General features: G+C 41.7%; 1 protein-coding gene across 1 annotated transcript in view; it reads right to left on the bottom strand.

The window, feature by feature from the left end:
* Positions 1-301: 301 nt before the first annotated feature.
* Positions 302-17062, bottom strand: part of LOC115791275 (von Willebrand factor A domain-containing protein 5A-like) — a 34424-nt gene continuing 17663 nt past the window's right edge. Inside the window, exons 10-22 of the mRNA XM_030745463.1 lie at positions 15607-15686; positions 15402-15516; positions 15104-15262; positions 14915-15018; positions 11578-11798; positions 7022-7060; positions 6275-6310; positions 4025-4054; positions 2909-2944; positions 2048-2113; positions 1251-1396; positions 557-680; positions 302-453 (exon numbers count right to left, since the gene is read on the bottom strand). Coding sequence (XP_030601323.1) covers positions 374-453; positions 557-680; positions 1251-1396; positions 2048-2113; positions 2909-2944; positions 4025-4054; positions 6275-6310; positions 7022-7060; positions 11578-11798; positions 14915-15018; positions 15104-15262; positions 15402-15516; positions 15607-15686 — 1236 coding nt within the window. The 3' untranslated portion in view covers positions 302-373. The remainder of the gene's footprint in view (positions 454-556; positions 681-1250; positions 1397-2047; positions 2114-2908; positions 2945-4024; positions 4055-6274; positions 6311-7021; positions 7061-11577; positions 11799-14914; positions 15019-15103; positions 15263-15401; positions 15517-15606; positions 15687-17062) is intronic.

Raw genomic sequence — 17062 nt, 5'->3', positions numbered from 1 at the left:
GAATTCATTTTAAAATTTTAGTTTTAACCTTTAGGGTCTTACATGGCCAAGCCCCCCAGTATATCTCTGAGCTGTTGAAACCATATTCTTCATCCCGAGCTCTTAGATCATCAGGTCAAAGGTTACTGTTGGTCCCTCGCACTCGTTTCAAAACTTGTGGGGATCGGGCTTTTGGGGCTGTGGCACCAAGGTTGTGGAATTGTCTTCCACTGTCTTTACGCTGTACAGACTCCATTGACTCTTTTAAAAAGCAGCTGAAGACATTTTTATACAGACAAGCTTTTAATTAACATGTTATATCAAAGGCAGTATGGTGAGAGTAGATCTGCTTCTGTTCATCAGCCCTGAAGGTGAAGCCACTTGAAGAAATCCCTCAGAGCCCCAGAGCTTCTCTCTTCACGCTGCAGCCCAACAGGACATTTCCAGCTTCCACACACTCTGTCACACATGGTGCTAAAAACACAAAAACAGAGTCATAAGAATGGATTTGTGGGTGGGGTGCTGACTGCAGCATCAAACAATGTTTAAAATAATTTGTTATTTTTATGGTTTCTACCGTTCTGAGCACGGAGCCATGATGTAGCCTTCATAGCCAGAAGCTCCCACTCGTCCTTTGCATCCATCTTCAAACCATGAAGCCAGATCAGAGCCAGAATGGTGGCCCACACTTCACTGTTGGCCTAATTCAAACAATTAAAAATTATCAAATGAAGCATAACATCCAAAAAAAGACCCCATATGACCTCTTTTTCTACACCTAGCAGTAGCAGCTAGTTTCAACTGCTCCCTTGTCACAAGGGGTCACCAAAGCTCTGCATATTTGATGCCCTTCCTGATGCAGCCATGAAGGGATTTGTGTCTCCTGCTGGAAATCTGCCGTCTCCAACTGTGATAACATAAATAATCTAAAATAATGTGTTGAAATACTTTCACAGCAACTGCTGAGTGATGAGGGAAATACTTTCTCCTGCTGTGTGGTTACTTAGTAAAAATCAGACTTTGGTGCAGCTCAGTGGGTGCTTAGGAGAGAGAGTACCACCAGTACTTTAGCCTCTGATATACACGTTTATTTTCATGCAGCAAGGCAGGCCTACATTTAGTCTGACTTCCTTTTTATTTGTTGTATGTTCTCTTGTCTTTCCATGTGTTTCATTACATCCTGTGTTTTTGTCTGAATCATGCTTTCAAATTTATTTTACAACACCTCACATGATCATTTTGTTTTATTATTTAAATTGACAGCAACCCACCTTTGCAGGCTTTGACTTTTCCACCTCCTCGCTGCTCTTTCCCAGTGCAGCAGCCAGAGCTGGATCAAGCAGCCAGCAGCCAGACGCCTCCTGGAGGGAGACTAACTGCAGCAAAGGGTCTCTGGGAGGCTGATCGGGCACAGCAGCTGGTGAAATGAAAACATAATAATATAAAAAACAGACAGAAATAAAAACTGGATCTGATTGTGGTGCTAGATGAGAAGACTAAAACTCTACATGATAAACTCCATAAACCACCACACAACAAACTGTTACAAATAAAACATTTGAATATCTGCAAAATATTTAATAATTATATAAGAGATCAACACTGCAAATCAAATGTTTCAGCCTAAATACATGCAAGAAAAACAGAAACTTATAGACTAATAATTTATTCAACAGTAGAAAACTGGATCTCATTAAATTTGTTCTCCACAGAATTGAACATCGTACAGTTACTTTGATTTTTTGTCAAATAATGAGAGCAATTATGTCACTATAAAAATCAGTGAATTAGTGAGTCCTAATGAGTGTGAACTCACAGTTCATGTCCACCAAGCGACAAAATAAAACTCCATTACTAAACCAGTGACTTATATATATTTGGTTTTACATACATGAACAAGGCAAGAATTTCCATCAGTTGACTTTTGACAAGACACGCTTATTAATTAAAACTAAATTATTATTAAAACTTATTTGACTTTTTACTCATCCTTGCTCTTCACTTGGTTTGCTTCTATTTATTTTAGAAACACAAACATTTGCTGTACTGTCATTTAGATTTTACTTACTGGGCGCAGAATAACAAAATGTGTTGAATCTATACGCAGAATAACGCTTTGCCGCGGGTCCATCCACTATGATGTTGGGGAGAGAGAGAAAAGAAAAAAAAAAAAATCAGGTCAAAACATTTAATTTCTTAAGAACTACAACATTTACCTTTGAACATTAATAGAATGATATACAAATACAACAAAGAGCATTTAAAATATGAGATGTTCATCAGTCTGGTTGTTCTGTTTCATGTTCTAACTCTTCAGTCATTTCACATCTTGTTACTCTCACCTCTCTGACATGTCTGCCACTAAAGTTTCCCCACCTGATCCTCCTCTCTGATTGGTCCCTGCAGCATTTATACTACTTGATAACCATCCTTATTTGCATGATTACCTAGTTCTATTGTTCTCTAGTGTTTAGTTCTTCTCTCAGTTTTCTTCCCATTACTTGCCCATTCTGCATCAAGTACTCTCTGCTACACAATTGCTCAGCCTCACTTCAAGTTGAAAACAAAAGAACAAAACAAAAAACAGGAAAGGTCAAGCCAGAGTAAACAAACAAGCCAGAGTAAACAAACAAGCCAGAGTAAACAAACAAGTCAATAAACTAAAATACTGGATTCTGATATTACTGCAATGCATCACAGGTTTCTTTATGTAGTATTTAAAGTGTCAAAGATATTCACTAATATTCCAAATATAAAAAAAATGCTTTAGCAACTCAATGGATACAGCCCATTATTCTGACTACCAACTGTACATAGAGTATGTCGCACTAAACATTTCAAATAAGTAGAAACAGAAATTTGTTGGTTTGTTTTTTTTTTATTTTACAAACACAAACATTTGCTGTACTGTCATTTAGATTTTACTTACCGCGCCTGGAACGACACATTGCCATGGGTCTACGCACTATGACATTGGGGAGAGAGAGAAAAGAAAAAAAAAATCAGGTCAAAACATTTAATTTCTTAACAACTACAACATTTACCTCTGAACATTAATAGAATGATATACAAATACAACAAAGAGCATTTAAAATATGAGATGTTCATCAGTCTGGTTGTTCTGTTTCATGTTCTAACTCTTCAGTCATTTCAGATCTTGTTACTCTCACCTCTCTGACATGTCTGCCACTAAAGTTTCCTCACCTGATCCTCCTCTCCACTCACCTGTTTTCCCTTCTCTGGGTGGTCCCTGCAGTATTTATACCCCTTGATCACCATCCTCATTTCCACAATTACCTAGTTCTATTGTACTCTTTTCCTGTTAGTTTTAATCCTATTATTTGCCCGTTCTGCATCAAGTACGGTCTGCTACATAATTACTCAGCCTCACTAATAAGTTAAAACCATAAAAATGTAAAGAATCACATTTTACTATAATTTGTATTTAAAGTATCAAAGATATTCACTAATGTTCCAAATATCACAAAATGTTTTAGCAACTCAACCTTCCTCACTTGCTGAGGATACAGCCCATTATAGTGACTACCAACTGACAGTATTTCAGTATTTCAAATAAGTAGAAACAGAAATTTGTTTGCTTCCATCTATTTTTAGAAATGCAGAGATGTGTGTTACACTGCCATTCAGCCTTTACTTTCTCCCGCCTAGTGAATCACACACTGCCATGGTGACAGGAACTATGATGCAAAAATTAAAAAAAATAAATTAAAAAAAGGGGGGGGGGGTCAAGACATTTCACAAGAATTTGTTAATAATTTCTGCTATAATTTCAGGAATGTACAAATACAAGACAAATACTGCACCAAGTATTTAAATGTCTTGATCTGTTCATCTATCTGGTTGTTCTGTTTTCATGATCCAACCCTTTTTTTTTTTTGTTAGATTTACTCGTTGTATTGCTTGTTTGCTGCTCTAAATGATGCGCATGTCACTTATACACATGGAGGACCACACTATGTGATCACTATCACATTAATAGAAATGTCGAGATATTTGTTGAACTTTCACCGAGTGTTTTATTCACAGTTGGTCTGTGCTACTGTCTGTCTGCAGCCTATCATGATGTTAACATAAAAAAAAAAGAAAGGAAAAATGACAGCATGAGATGAAGGCATTGAATTATTTAACAAGAAACAACAAGTTTTGGGCTTTTGACATTATTACAGTGACCTGAAAATTATTACAGCTCTTATTATATATACACAATTCTTCACTTCATCTAAAGATGAAGCCCCTTATAGCAACTATCAAAGCAAATATTGGAGCTGCTGTACATACAGCTTTGCATATTCAACATTTCAGAGAAGTTAAAAAAAGAAAAATATTGGTTTGTTTCAGCGTTAATTTCGTTGACGAAATATTTTTGTCATAGTTTTCGTCGACGAATCTTTTTTTCATGACGATAACGAGACGATAACTAAATAAAAACTACCTAAAATGATAAAAACGATAACGAAATTAATTTACACTTTCGTCAACGAATGAAAACGAGACGAAAATGCTTGGCGGGACGAAATACAATCAGAACTGATTTAATTTTATAAAAGGGCGGGACAAGTGAGGAAAACATCCAATCAAACGCACAGTTGCACAAATTTGCTCTAAACCCAGGAAGACCAAACTAGTCTGTGATTTGTCTTTAATTCCGATAGAACTAAGTTATGTAAACAATGTCAGCAGTTTGAAAGAGAAGAGCCGACGTATGGACACATTTGTCCTTTGACGTCCTTTGACGTTGTGACAAACAAAACGATGTGATGTGGGGCGACTATCTTGGGTAAAAACACGACAAATCTTAAACAACATCCACTCCACCTGGAGTGGTGGCCTAGGGGAGAAGAAGAGGGTTCATCACTGAGAGGACCCTGGTTCGAATCCTCGGGCTGGCATCACTGTGGGTCCCTGAGCAAGCCCACCCCCCCAGGTTGCTCCCCGGGCGCCCTTTGGCTGCCCCCTGCTCCATGCTGTGCTGTGTGTACTACATACTCCATGTGTGTGATGGGTTAAATGCAGAGAATGAATTTCACTGCATGTATATGTATGTGACAAATAAAGCACTTTCTTTCTTCTTCTTCTTCTTCTTCAAACCAGTCACCCAGATCTCCATGCAAAGGTAAGCATTTTAATGTCATGCAGGGTAAAGTGTTTTTCCCAGTTTAGCGTTTGTGTTTAGAGAAAATCACCACACCGCGGTGGATTAGCCTTTCCTAATCTTAGTCCTGAACACTGCCCTGTACCTTTCAGAGTGTGTCCTGCTGTAAAAAGCTGTATTATCTCAGTAAGGTGGTGTTAATGATCAGGTGTGTGGGAAGCAGGTGAAACGCTAATGTTAATATTATTAATAATATTCCATAACTTTTAAAAAATGTTTAATTTTGTGTAAGTGTGTATAATGACTAATTCAAGGGAACTGAAGGAAAAGCATTTACATTTTGCACCCTTTATATTTTAGTCGACTAAATCGACTGTGGATTTCGTCGACTATATTCTTACAATAATTTTGTCGACTAAAACTAGACTAAAACTAAAACTATTCAGATGACTAAATTATGACTAAAACTGAATTACATTTTCGTCAAAAGACTATGACTAAAACTAAATCAAAATTTGCTGTCAAAATTAACACTGGTTTGTTTTGTTCAGATTTTACTTACTCGTGGCCTCTGGAACAAGCTTTGGAATGGAGTTACACACTATGATGTTAGAATAAATAAATACAAAGAAATACATTGTAGTAATAATAAATTTAAAGTAAATAAAAAACAGTGTCAAGACAATTACAAGAATTTGTCAAAAAGAACTAAAGTACTGACTTCACATCTTTTTTTTGTTGATAAATACAAATTAAATTGTTTCAAAGTATTTAAATGTATAACAATCTGATCAGTCTGATTCTTCTGTTTTCAAGTCCCAACTCTGTTATTTCAGGACTTTCACCTCTCTGTTATGTCTGTCACCTGCTTCTGTCCTCTCCTCTGATTGGTCCCTGCAGTATTTATACCACCTTGATCACCATCCTTGATTTACCAGATTGCCTAGTTCCCACTGTTCTCCCTTAATTTTTTAATTATGATGAGGAGCCTGGTATCAAAATGTAGGGAAAATTAGACCCTTTATTTTCTTTCTGTTTTGCTCAGTAAGTTTCTGGCTTCTGAGGTTTTCACATTTACACATTTAACATTTCAAAATAGTAGAAACAGAAATTTTTTGGTTTATATATATTCATTTTTAGAAATGCAAACATTTGCTGTACTGTCATTTAGATTTTACTTACTGAGCGCGGAACCACAGTTTACCATGGGTACACCCACTATGACGTTGGGGAGAGAGAGAAAAGAAAAAAAAAAAATCAGGTCAAAACATTTAATTTCTTAAGAACTACAACATTTACCTTTGAACATTAATAGAATGATATACAAATACAACAGAAATACTATAGAGAGCATTTAAAATATGAGATGTTCATCAGTGTGGTTGTTCTGTTTCATGTTCTAACTCTTCAGTCATTTCAGATCTTGTTACTCTCACCTCTCTGACATGTCTGCCACTAAAGTTTCCTCACCTGATCCTCCTCTCCACTCACCTGTTTTCCCTTCTCTGGGTGGTCAGTGTAGTATTTATACCCCTTGATCACCATCCTCATTTCCATAATTACCTAGTTCTACTGTACTCTTTTCCTGTTAGTTTTCATCCTATTATTTGCCCGTTCTGCATCAAGTACGGTCTGCCACATAATTACTCAGCCTCACTATTAAGTTAAAAGCAAAAAAATGTAAAGAATCACATTTTACTATAATTTGTATTTAAAGTATCAAAGATATTCACTAATGTTCCGAATATCACAAAATGTTTTAGCAACTCAACCTTCCTCACTTGCTGAGGATACAGCCCATTATAGTGACTACCAACTGACAGTATTTCAGTATTTCAAATAAGTAGAAACAGAAATTTGTTTGCATTTCTAAAAATAGATGGATGCAAACAGAGATGTGTGTTACACTGCCATTCAGCTTTTACTTACTCATGCGTGGTGGACCACACATTGCCATGGAGTCAGCAACTATGATGCAAAAAAAAAAAAAGAAAAAAGTCAAGACATTTCATAAGAATTTGTTAATAATTTTTGCTGTCATTTCAGGAATGTACAAATACAAGACAAATACTGCACCAAGTATTTAAATATCTTGATCTGTTCATCTATCTGGTTGTTCTGTTTTCATGATCCAACCCTTCAGTCAAATTGGTCCTGGATGAGGGGCCAGAGAAAGGTTCCTTTCTCTGGAAAGAGACTCCTGGAGAGGGGCTGGACTCTGTTCCAGTCTGGAATTGCCCTCGGTGAGAGGCGGTGAGCTGGGGTGGGTATTCTTGTATCCCCTCAGCTATCTACCTGTACCTTGGAGTTTTCACCAGTGGACGAGAGAGTTCCTTCCCTGTGCCTTCGGGCTGGGGAACAGGTCCTGACTTGTTTGCGCTTACCCACCAAATGATAGTTCAGAGTACCGAGCCTTCTTGGAGTTGCTGGGTGGGGTGCTCCATCCAGTGTCTCTATTGAGTCTAAATGGACAATGGTCCACACCTCCATTGTGGAGGCTGCTGCAATGTGGTTGGTGCCTGTTGTGGTAATACCTGAACCAGATATTGGTCACCAGAGGTGAAGGGAGCCATCAAGCTGAAGGAGGAGTCCTATCGGGCTTGGTTAGCCTGTGGGACTCAGAAGGCAGCTGATGGGTACCTGCAGGCCAAGCAGCTTGCAGCTTGGGTGGTGGCCGAAGCAAAAAGTTGGGTGTGGGAGGAATTTGGTGAGGAATTTGGTGAGGGCATGGAAAAAGACTTTGTTGGTTTACCAGAATCACTTCAGGGCCATCCCAGACAACTCAGGAGAGGGAAGTAGTGCTCTACTCACATGAGATATGGTGTGGGTGGGGCTCTGCTGACTTCAACTGCAGCTATAGTGGGGAGGTGGAAGGAATACTGTGAGGACCTCCTTAATCCCACTGATGTGCCTTCCGTAGTGCAAGCAGAGTCTGGGGACAAGTGGGACGACTTGCCCATCACTGGAGGTGAGGACACTGAGGTGGTTAATAACTCCTTGGTGGCAGGGCCCCTGGGGTGGACAAATTGTGATCCGAGTCCCTGAAGGCTCTGGATGTTGTAGGGCTGTTTTGGTTGACATGTGTGGAGATCGGGGGCGGTGCCACTGGCATAGCAGACTGGGGTGGTAGTCCCCATCTTTATGAAGGGGGACCAGAGTAGGGATGCGCCGATCCGATATTCAGTATCGGTATCGGTCCGATACTGGCCTAAATTACTGGATCGGATATCGGAAGGAAATAAAAAAATGTAATCTGATACATTAAATAACATTTCGCTCACATTAGCTGCATTACAGGGCTCAGTCGTCTTCTTCTTCTTGTGGGTTTGCGGTTGACCAAACCAGCTTAGAGCTGCATTACCGCCACCTACTGGAATGGAGTGGGGGATCAGGAGTTAGAAAACAACCCCCTCAGATCCTCCGTCACTGCGACAGATTCCCTTTGACACTGAGCGATCATTGCTGACATGTTTTTCCGCCTCCACCGCTCTCTGCCTTGTTTGTCTGTTGTGCTCGCTGTGCTGAGAATTAGCTGTTATTTTTTTTTCTCTACTTCAGCTCCCGGACATACTGCTAGCGAGCGCAGCTATTAGCACTAGTGACCGTCCGGTACCGGAAGAACCCCTTCCCCGTCAAAATATTTTTGATACTTTAATCCCTGATTTGTGACTAAATATATACCTGCAGTAGAAACGTATTTAGGAGAATGCTTGTAAATATAAAGCATTACAAGATTCCGCTCACGCAGCCCCTAGTTTTTCACGTGAACACTGATGACGCAACAGCAGCAGTCAGCTGATTTACGTGCAGTCTGTCTGCACAAGCGGAAAGAGGCGGAGCCGGCGCGCTCAGATGGAGCAGAAGGAAATGTTTTTCTAGTAACCAAAAGAAGCCTTTTCGTCCCTGTAACCTCCATTAAACATTTACTGGGAAACAGCTGGAGGTCCTTCATCAACCACCTGATCAGTAAGTGAAGAAACGAGAACTTTGTAGCTGCTCCATCCACCCTGTTTGTTTCACACAGGGAAAAACTGCAGTACAGAAGTTAAAATATGCAGATGAACTGTTAATATGAAAAAAAGTATTTCTTATCCAGTTTCTTGGGTAATCAATATAAATAGAATACAGAATTGCTAAAATAATCGATAGTTGCAGCCCTAATGAAATTTGCAACATGCCATAAGCATTACACCTTCTCACACAGAAGCAACAGGATTCAGGTGATAGTTAATGTTGTAAGTAAAGTTTCTTTATATAGCGTTTTTCACAGACAGAAAAGCGCTGTACAATAATTAAAACACAATATCACCCTCCCACCCCCAGAAAACACTATGTTAAAAACATAATAACATTACCATTTTGAAAGAAAAAGAATAAAAATAAAGTCAGAAACCAGAAAGCCTGGTTAAACAGAAAAGTTTTCAACTATTTTTTAAATGATGCCACAGAGTCAGCTAAATGGAGCTGGAGTGGTAAACAGTTCCAGAGCTTTGGTGCCACTGCCTAAAAAGCTCTGCCCGCCCTGGTCCTTAGTCTTGTATGTGGGACAACTAAAAGACTTTGATTTTGTTGTTTGAGAGACTGTTGACTTCTTTTTTTTTTTTTTTTTTTTTTTATGTTTTTAAATGCCTGGATCAATTTTAAATATCGGATTTATATCGGTATCGGCCGATATCCAAATGTAAAATATCGATATTGGTATCGGACATAAAAAAGTGGTATCGTGCCATCCCTAGACCAGAGGATGTGCTCCAACTATGGGGGGAGCATAGTTGGAACACTCCTCAGCCTCCCCAATAAGGTCTATGCCAGGGTGCTGGAAAGGAGGGTCCGTCCATTAGTCGAACCTCAGATTCAAGAGGAAAAATGCGGTTTTCATCCTAGTTGCGGAACACTGGACCAGCTCTATATCCTCTTGAGGATATTGGAGGGTGCGTGGGAGTTAGCCCATCCAGTCTACATGTGTTTTGGGGACTTGGAGAAGGCATTCAACTGCATCCGGGTTTTCCCTAATCAGAAATCCTGGATGAACAGCCAGGTCTGTTCACTCCTCTAAACCCATGGTGCTGCCTTCAGGTCAGGTGACAGAGCTCTGTACAGTGCTGCTCAGGCTGACCTGAAAAGAGGAATTAAAAAAAGGAAAGGTGGACTACAGGAGGACAATAGAGTCCCACCTGTCCAACAATAACACACGGGAGGTGTGGCAGGACATTCAGAACATCACAAACTTCAGAGGCTGTGATGTGACAGCAGGAGACCTGAGTGTGTCACTAGCAGAGGAACTTAACTGTTCCTTTGCTCGCTTTGAGACATCTCAGGACCAACCACCCAAAAAGGTCTTCCATCACCAGCCTAAATGATTACTGCCCTGTGGCCCTCACACCGGTAATCATGAAGTGCATTGAGAGTGCCCACTCTGGCTCAGGGACATGTTGCTGCCCCAGGTGGAGGAGTTTAAGTGTCTCTGGGTTTTGTTCATAAGTGACGGGAGAAGGGAGCGGGAGATTGAGAGAGATTGAGGTTACATCTGCAGTGAAGATTCATTTCAAATCAATTTTATTTATATAGCGCCAAATCACAACAAACAGTTGCCTCAAGGCACTTTGTATTGTGGGTAAAGACCCTACAATAATACAGAGAAAACGCAACAGTCAAAACGACCCCCTATGAGCAAGCACTTGGTGACAGTGGGAAGGAAAAACTCCCTTTTAACAGGAAGAAACCTCCAGCAGAACCAGGCTCAGGGAGGGGCAGTCATCTGCCACGACTGGTGGCAGATGAACGAAAGCGAAGCTGTCGGTTTACTGGTCAATCTACGTCCCTGTCCTCACCTATGGACATGAGCTTTGGGTAGTGACCGAAAGAATGAGATTGCAGCTACAAGCAGCAGAAATGAGCTTCTCCGAAGGGTGGCTGGCCTCTCCGTTAGACAGGGTGAGGAGTGCAGTCAGAGCTGCTGCTCCTCCACATTGAAAGGAGCCAGCTGAGGTGGTTCGGGGCAGACCCAGGACACACTGGAGAGATCATATCTTTGGCTGGCCTGGGAATACTAAGGTGTCCCCTCAGATGAACTGCAGGAGGTGGCTGGGGAGAGGGAGGTCTGGGGTTCTCTGCTTAGGCTGCTGCACACGCAACCCAGCTTTGGGTAAACGGAAGAAAAATGGCTGGATGGAAGGAACTCTTCAGTCAATTCTAACTTGTTAGTCTCACCTCCCTGACATGTCTGCTACTAAAACTTTCTCACCTGCCCCACCTCTCCATTCATCTGCACCCCCCCCGGTCCCTGCAATGTTTATACCATGTGCTCAAAATCCTTTATTTCCCAGATTGTCTAGTTTCCATTATTCTCTAGTGTTTAGATTATTCTCCTATCAGTATCTTGATTCCTTGAGCCATCTCATTGTACTCCTTTCATTCATGTTCAGTTATCTTTAACTTCAAGCTGTGACTGACAGTTTTAGTTTTTCCTTATGAAACAAACTCACAGGGTGTTGGAATATTTCTGCGCACAAGAGGTCCTTCAATCACTTTGCTGTTGTCTTTGTTGACAGCAATGAAGGCGGTGAAAGAACTGCTCACTCCTGATTGGACACTGAGCTTCACCACCTTCTCCTTCACTCCTCCTTCCTGCTGTCCTCTGTGCTCCCTCTCCTCCATCTCCAGGGAGCGAATAAGAATCCGAGCACCCAACCTGTGGACCGTTAATCTGCAGACAAGAAGGAAAACTTTATAGAATCATAATGTTTGTCATTTTTCTTACATTAGTTTATCAGTAACTTGCATCTATTTTTATACCATTGTATCCCCTTTGGGGTTTTGCCTTTGCCACGGGCACCACAATAGTTGGGAAATTCATGCAAATACGCTTATTTGGGAAAATAGTATAAAGTAAATAGTATGAAGATCACAATAGATGGCAAGAGGAAATGCAACAAGACACAGTGTCTGTGAGATCATCTAAGTCAGAAAATGACTGCTCCCTCAGTTCTCCCTCAGCAGTCCGTCAGAGTCTTCAGGTCACACTAGAACAACTCTGTGCTCAGTTTTATCTCTCTAGGGCTGATCAAACAGTACTGTGATCTGATAAACCCAGAGAGGCCACTGGTTTATACTATCCCCTTATATTAGCATAGCACATGTCCAACCTTTACCCCTTGTTGCAGCAGGGGCGACATATTGGAAGAAGTTACTGAGTGACTTAGTTATAGGACATTGATTAAAACTATTTGGTTAGACGCCATGCTTCTAAGATTGTTTGGGCCAAGTACAATAACTTCAGTTTTATCTGAATTTAGAAGCAAGAAATAAGAGGTTATCTAGTCCTCGATGTCTTTTAAGACATTCCTATAGTTTAATTGATTTGTGTCACTGGGCTTTGTGGATGATTAGTTAAGAAAGCAAAGAGAAATTTAAAGATTAAGATTAAAAGGTAGGTGTTTTTGCTGTTAAAGTCCAGAGTATTTTTTTTAAATAATGCACACTGCAAAAATAATTGACTAAGTCTCACAATCTCATATTCAGCCAAAAAGTATTTTTGATCTTGTTTTGAGAGTGAATGTGTAAGATTATTAAACTTCTTTTTCTAAAGACATGATTTGTCGTCTTATTTCAAGAAATCTTACCAAGTGTAATATTTTTACTGCACTGGCAGATTATTTCTCTTGATTATAGTCTTTATACTTTACAAAGTAAGGGAAATCATCTGCCAGTGCAATAAAATGATGCTATAAATTTTGTTTCCATCGCTCACACAAACAGAGGACGGTGACCTCTGGTGTAAGATATGCTGTCTGTCTATTTAACCACCAGGCTGAAGCAGTCCTGACAGTATCTTTCCCAGATTCCTTTCTGCAGCTGATTGATTTGCCTCGAAAGGTCAGACAGGCTATGATTTCTTCTCTAAACAAACTGTGAAATTGTGCAATGCACAGACAAATCTGTCATGCTTTACAAAAACAGGCACTGAAAAACACAAATTAGTTGCTTTTGGTGAGGTACCGGTGTGTGTCAAGATTTTTGTTCTTGTACAGCACTAAAGGTGGCAGATTTATTGCACAATCTTTGGACGTGAGTCCAAACAATGGCTCCTTGATTTCACACAAACTTAGTGATTGTCATTAATAACATACTGACACCCTTAATCCAAGTATGAAGAAAATATCCATCCATCCCTCTGTGAATCGCCATCTTATCGTGGTGGAGAGGTTTGTGCCCCCCAGTGAGCCTAGGAGCTATGTTGTCTGGGGGCTTTTGCCCCCTGGTGGGGTCTCCCATTGCAAACTGGTCCTGGATGAGGGGCCAAACAAAGAGTGATTCCAACAACCCTTATGAGAGAGAGATTAAGGGAACAGTTTACCCTGACCAAGATAGGGTTACTGGGACCCCACTCTGGTGCCAGGCTGGGGGAGGGAGCTTGAGGGAGGGCATCTGGTGGCCAGGCGTTAGCCTGTGGTGCCCGGCTAAGCCCAGCCTGAAGAGAAGACATGGGCCTGGCCTCCAGCTGGCTCCTCACCCAAAGGAGGTGTCATAGGGAAGAAGTGCAATGTGTGTCAGGTGGCACCCAAGGGTGGAGGTCATGGCAGACCGATCCCTTGCTATTAAGGCTGACTATCAGGACATGGAACGTCACCTCTCTGTGGGGAAGAAGCCTGAGCTAGAGCGTGAGGTCAAGAGATACCGGCTAGATACAGTCGGGCTCACCTCAGGCTGAGGACATTAGATCTGAATGGACCATGTTCTGCACCTCCAATGTTGAGACTGCTACTCAGAGCTGTGGCTTCAAGGTGGTTGGTGCCTGTCGTGATGGTAATCCCCAAACCACATATTGGACACCGTAGGTGAAGGGAGCCATCAATCCGAAGGAAAAGTGCTATCGGGCTTGGTTAGCCTGTGAGACTACTGTGCCACTAGATTGGCAGACTGGGGTCGCGATCCTCATCTTTACAAAGGGGGGCCAGAAGGTGTTCTCACATTCCTCAACCTCCCTGGGATGGTCTATGCCAGGGTGCTGGAAAGGAGGGTTTGTCTGCCAGTTGATCTTCAGATCCAGGAAGAACAATGCAGTTTTCGCCCTGGCCATTCAGCCCCTTTACAACCAAGTCGTTTCCTGTGGGTGTTGGGCTCCACCAGGGATGCCCTTTGTCAGTAATTCTGTTCATAATTTTTATGGACAGAATTTCTAGATGTAGCCAAGTGGTAGGAGACTTCCACCTTGGTGGACTCAGACACTCATCTCAGCTTTTTTCGGATGATGTGGTCCTATTGGCTTCATCAGGTGGTGGCCTCCAGCTTGTACTGGAACCGTTCACAGCTGAATGTGAGGCTCCAAGGCACAGTCCTTAGCTGGAAAAAGGTGGAGTGCCCACTCTGGCTCAGGGATGAGTTGCTGCCACAGATGGAGGAGTTTAAATAACTTGGGGTCTTGTTCATGAGTAATGGGAGAAGGGTGTGTGAGATTGATAGACTGATTGGTGCTATGTCTGCAGTGATGCAGACACTGTACTGGTTTGTCGTGGTGAAGAAGGAACTGACCGGATGAACTGGAGGAGGTGACTGGGAAGAGAGAGAGGTCTGGGCTTCCCTGCTTAGGATGCTGCCCACTCGACCCAGCCCCAGATAAACAGATGAAGAAAATATAATCAAGAAAAGGTGATGGCACTGAAACATGTTTAAAAGTAGATAAACAGCATTAGGTGTGTGTTATTAACAAACTGTTTCCCAGTAAGTAGTGCCATTTTCTGAAATATGCTATTATTTTTAATCCAACACATGTAAGCTCATGATTCAAAGCTGAACATTGCTGCTTGCATTAAATTATTTTACCCAGTGTCTGCTGCAGGTCTGAGACTGAAGTGCAGCTGGTTCTCAGAGGGATGACCTGCCAGGCTGTACTTCACTGTCACACAGCCCTCTGCTGCCTCTGAGCTCTGAGACAGAATTACAGTGTTTGAAGTCATGTTAATGACTGTCATCAAATACCTAAACAACAACATGAGATGGTGCTGCTCCTACCTGTCCACTGAGCTGGGCATAAATCAGTGACCTCTGACCCTGGAAAAGTGCTGTGATTGGTGGAGAGAGGACAGTGACAGACACTTCCTTTGGTAAATCCCATGTGACTGAGATGTTGACCATAGTCGGATGCAGAGCAAATCGCAGCGACTGCATCACCTGAAAAATAAAGAAAAACTCTCCAAATAAACACAAACAGCTGGAACAGACATTTTACTCACTGCAGGTCTGATCTCAAATACATATCTGCTGCTGCTGCAGTGTTTAACTTCACTTCTTATTGTGTTTAATGTCTTACTTTTGGTTGCATCCTGTCAGTCCCTGTGATGAACTGAGCGTGACCTCCTCCTTCTTTGGCCATCCCATTGATGAGAGCAGAGCTGGCCCCTTCCCCAATCCCAAAGGAGAAACACCTGCAGTACAACAGTTTTCTTGAAGTACATTGAGGACATGTTGGACATCCTGGGAATTGTGTAGATATAGTTGTGTGTTTGTAGTTTCACCTGTGAGAACCTGAATTCTTCTTCACCAGATCTATCACTTCTTTGGTGTTCCCCACCTCTCCATCAGTAAAGACAAACAGCTGAGAGGAGAGTTGGTACATAAGGGACAGAACATCAGACCCAGAAACACACAGTTTGTGCTGAGAGCTGAGTTAGCTTTCAGAAACACAAATGTGTGAGTGTGACTGGTCGTCAGCAGTGTTAATTTCGTTGACGAAATATTTTTGTCGTAGTTTTCGTCAACGACCCTTTTTTTCATGACGAAAATGAGACGATTACTAAATTAAAACCACCTAAAAAGGATAAAAACGATGACGATTCGTCAAGACGAAATCTGTTCTGGCTCCTTATGAGCCATTATTGTTTGTTCTATGTGACATTGTTTGCCTTGTTGTATTTTACATTGTTTATTCAGTTTAATTCTGAAAATCGGAAAACCGGAAGTCACAGAGTCAGCACTTCCTGTTTAGCGATGCGCTACGTTAGCAGCTTCGTTTAGGCGGAGCACAGCCTTTTTACTCTGACCAATGGAGTATTGAATAAAGCTCAGTAATGACAACTATTCATGCTTCATTATTGGGAAGAGTTATCTATCTGTCTAGCAACCAGAGCAAGGGCAGAATAGTAAAAAGGCTGCTCCAGAAGGAACACAGTACAAGGCTGCACTGTTTGCTACGCAGAAAATGGATGCTCCAAGGGGATGTAGCAGAGAGGCTTCTCTGCAAGCAACGGTGCATACCTCAGCGGCCACAACAGTGAAACAGCCATCTGAAGAGGACAAGCTGGAAGTCCGGTCAGTCTGCTCGGGGTCAGTCAGATCATCTAGCTCAAGAATTTCAATGGCAGCAGTCGAAGCACGCGCAAGGGCTGAAGCTGCACGCGCCAGAGCGGAGTATGCACGCAAAGAGATGAACTTAAAAATTAAGCAAGCAGAATTAACAGCCACATTAGAAGCACTGAGAGAACAGAAGGAAGCAGAGGCAGCTCTTGCTGAAGCCAGTGTTTTTGAGTCAGCAGCCGCAGCAGAAGAGACTCTCAGTTCCCAATTCCCAATTATCGCAGAACAACAAAGTGTAGACCCACAAAGAGTCAAACTAACTCCACAGACGCACAGTCAACTTCCTGCCTCAGCACAAGGGGACAACTACAGTTTACTTACTTACCTCAACCAATCACCAGATCACAAGGATATAGAACAAAGTGACTCCAAATATCAAATTCAATCAAGGTGTCCTCCTCACATAACAAACACAATTTCAGGCCCAGCACAACCAGGAGAACATGAGCGGCATGCTTATCATCAGGATGTACAAACTGGGTTTAGTACTCATCTGCCTCCCTTCACGCCCACACAGGCATACAACTATGAGAATGAGAGTACAAGACAGGCCCGACCAAAAGGCTCCCTTGCTCCATACAGTCCCTCACGCCAGCCGAATCTGTCTAACACTTTGCA

This window comes from Archocentrus centrarchus, chromosome 13, assembly GCF_007364275.1.
Source record: "Archocentrus centrarchus isolate MPI-CPG fArcCen1 chromosome 13, fArcCen1, whole genome shotgun sequence".
Taxonomy (NCBI): domain Eukaryota; kingdom Metazoa; phylum Chordata; class Actinopteri; order Cichliformes; family Cichlidae; genus Archocentrus; species Archocentrus centrarchus.
The sequence above is the reverse complement of the archived record's forward strand: the minus strand, read 5'-3'. Positions and strand labels throughout refer to the sequence as shown.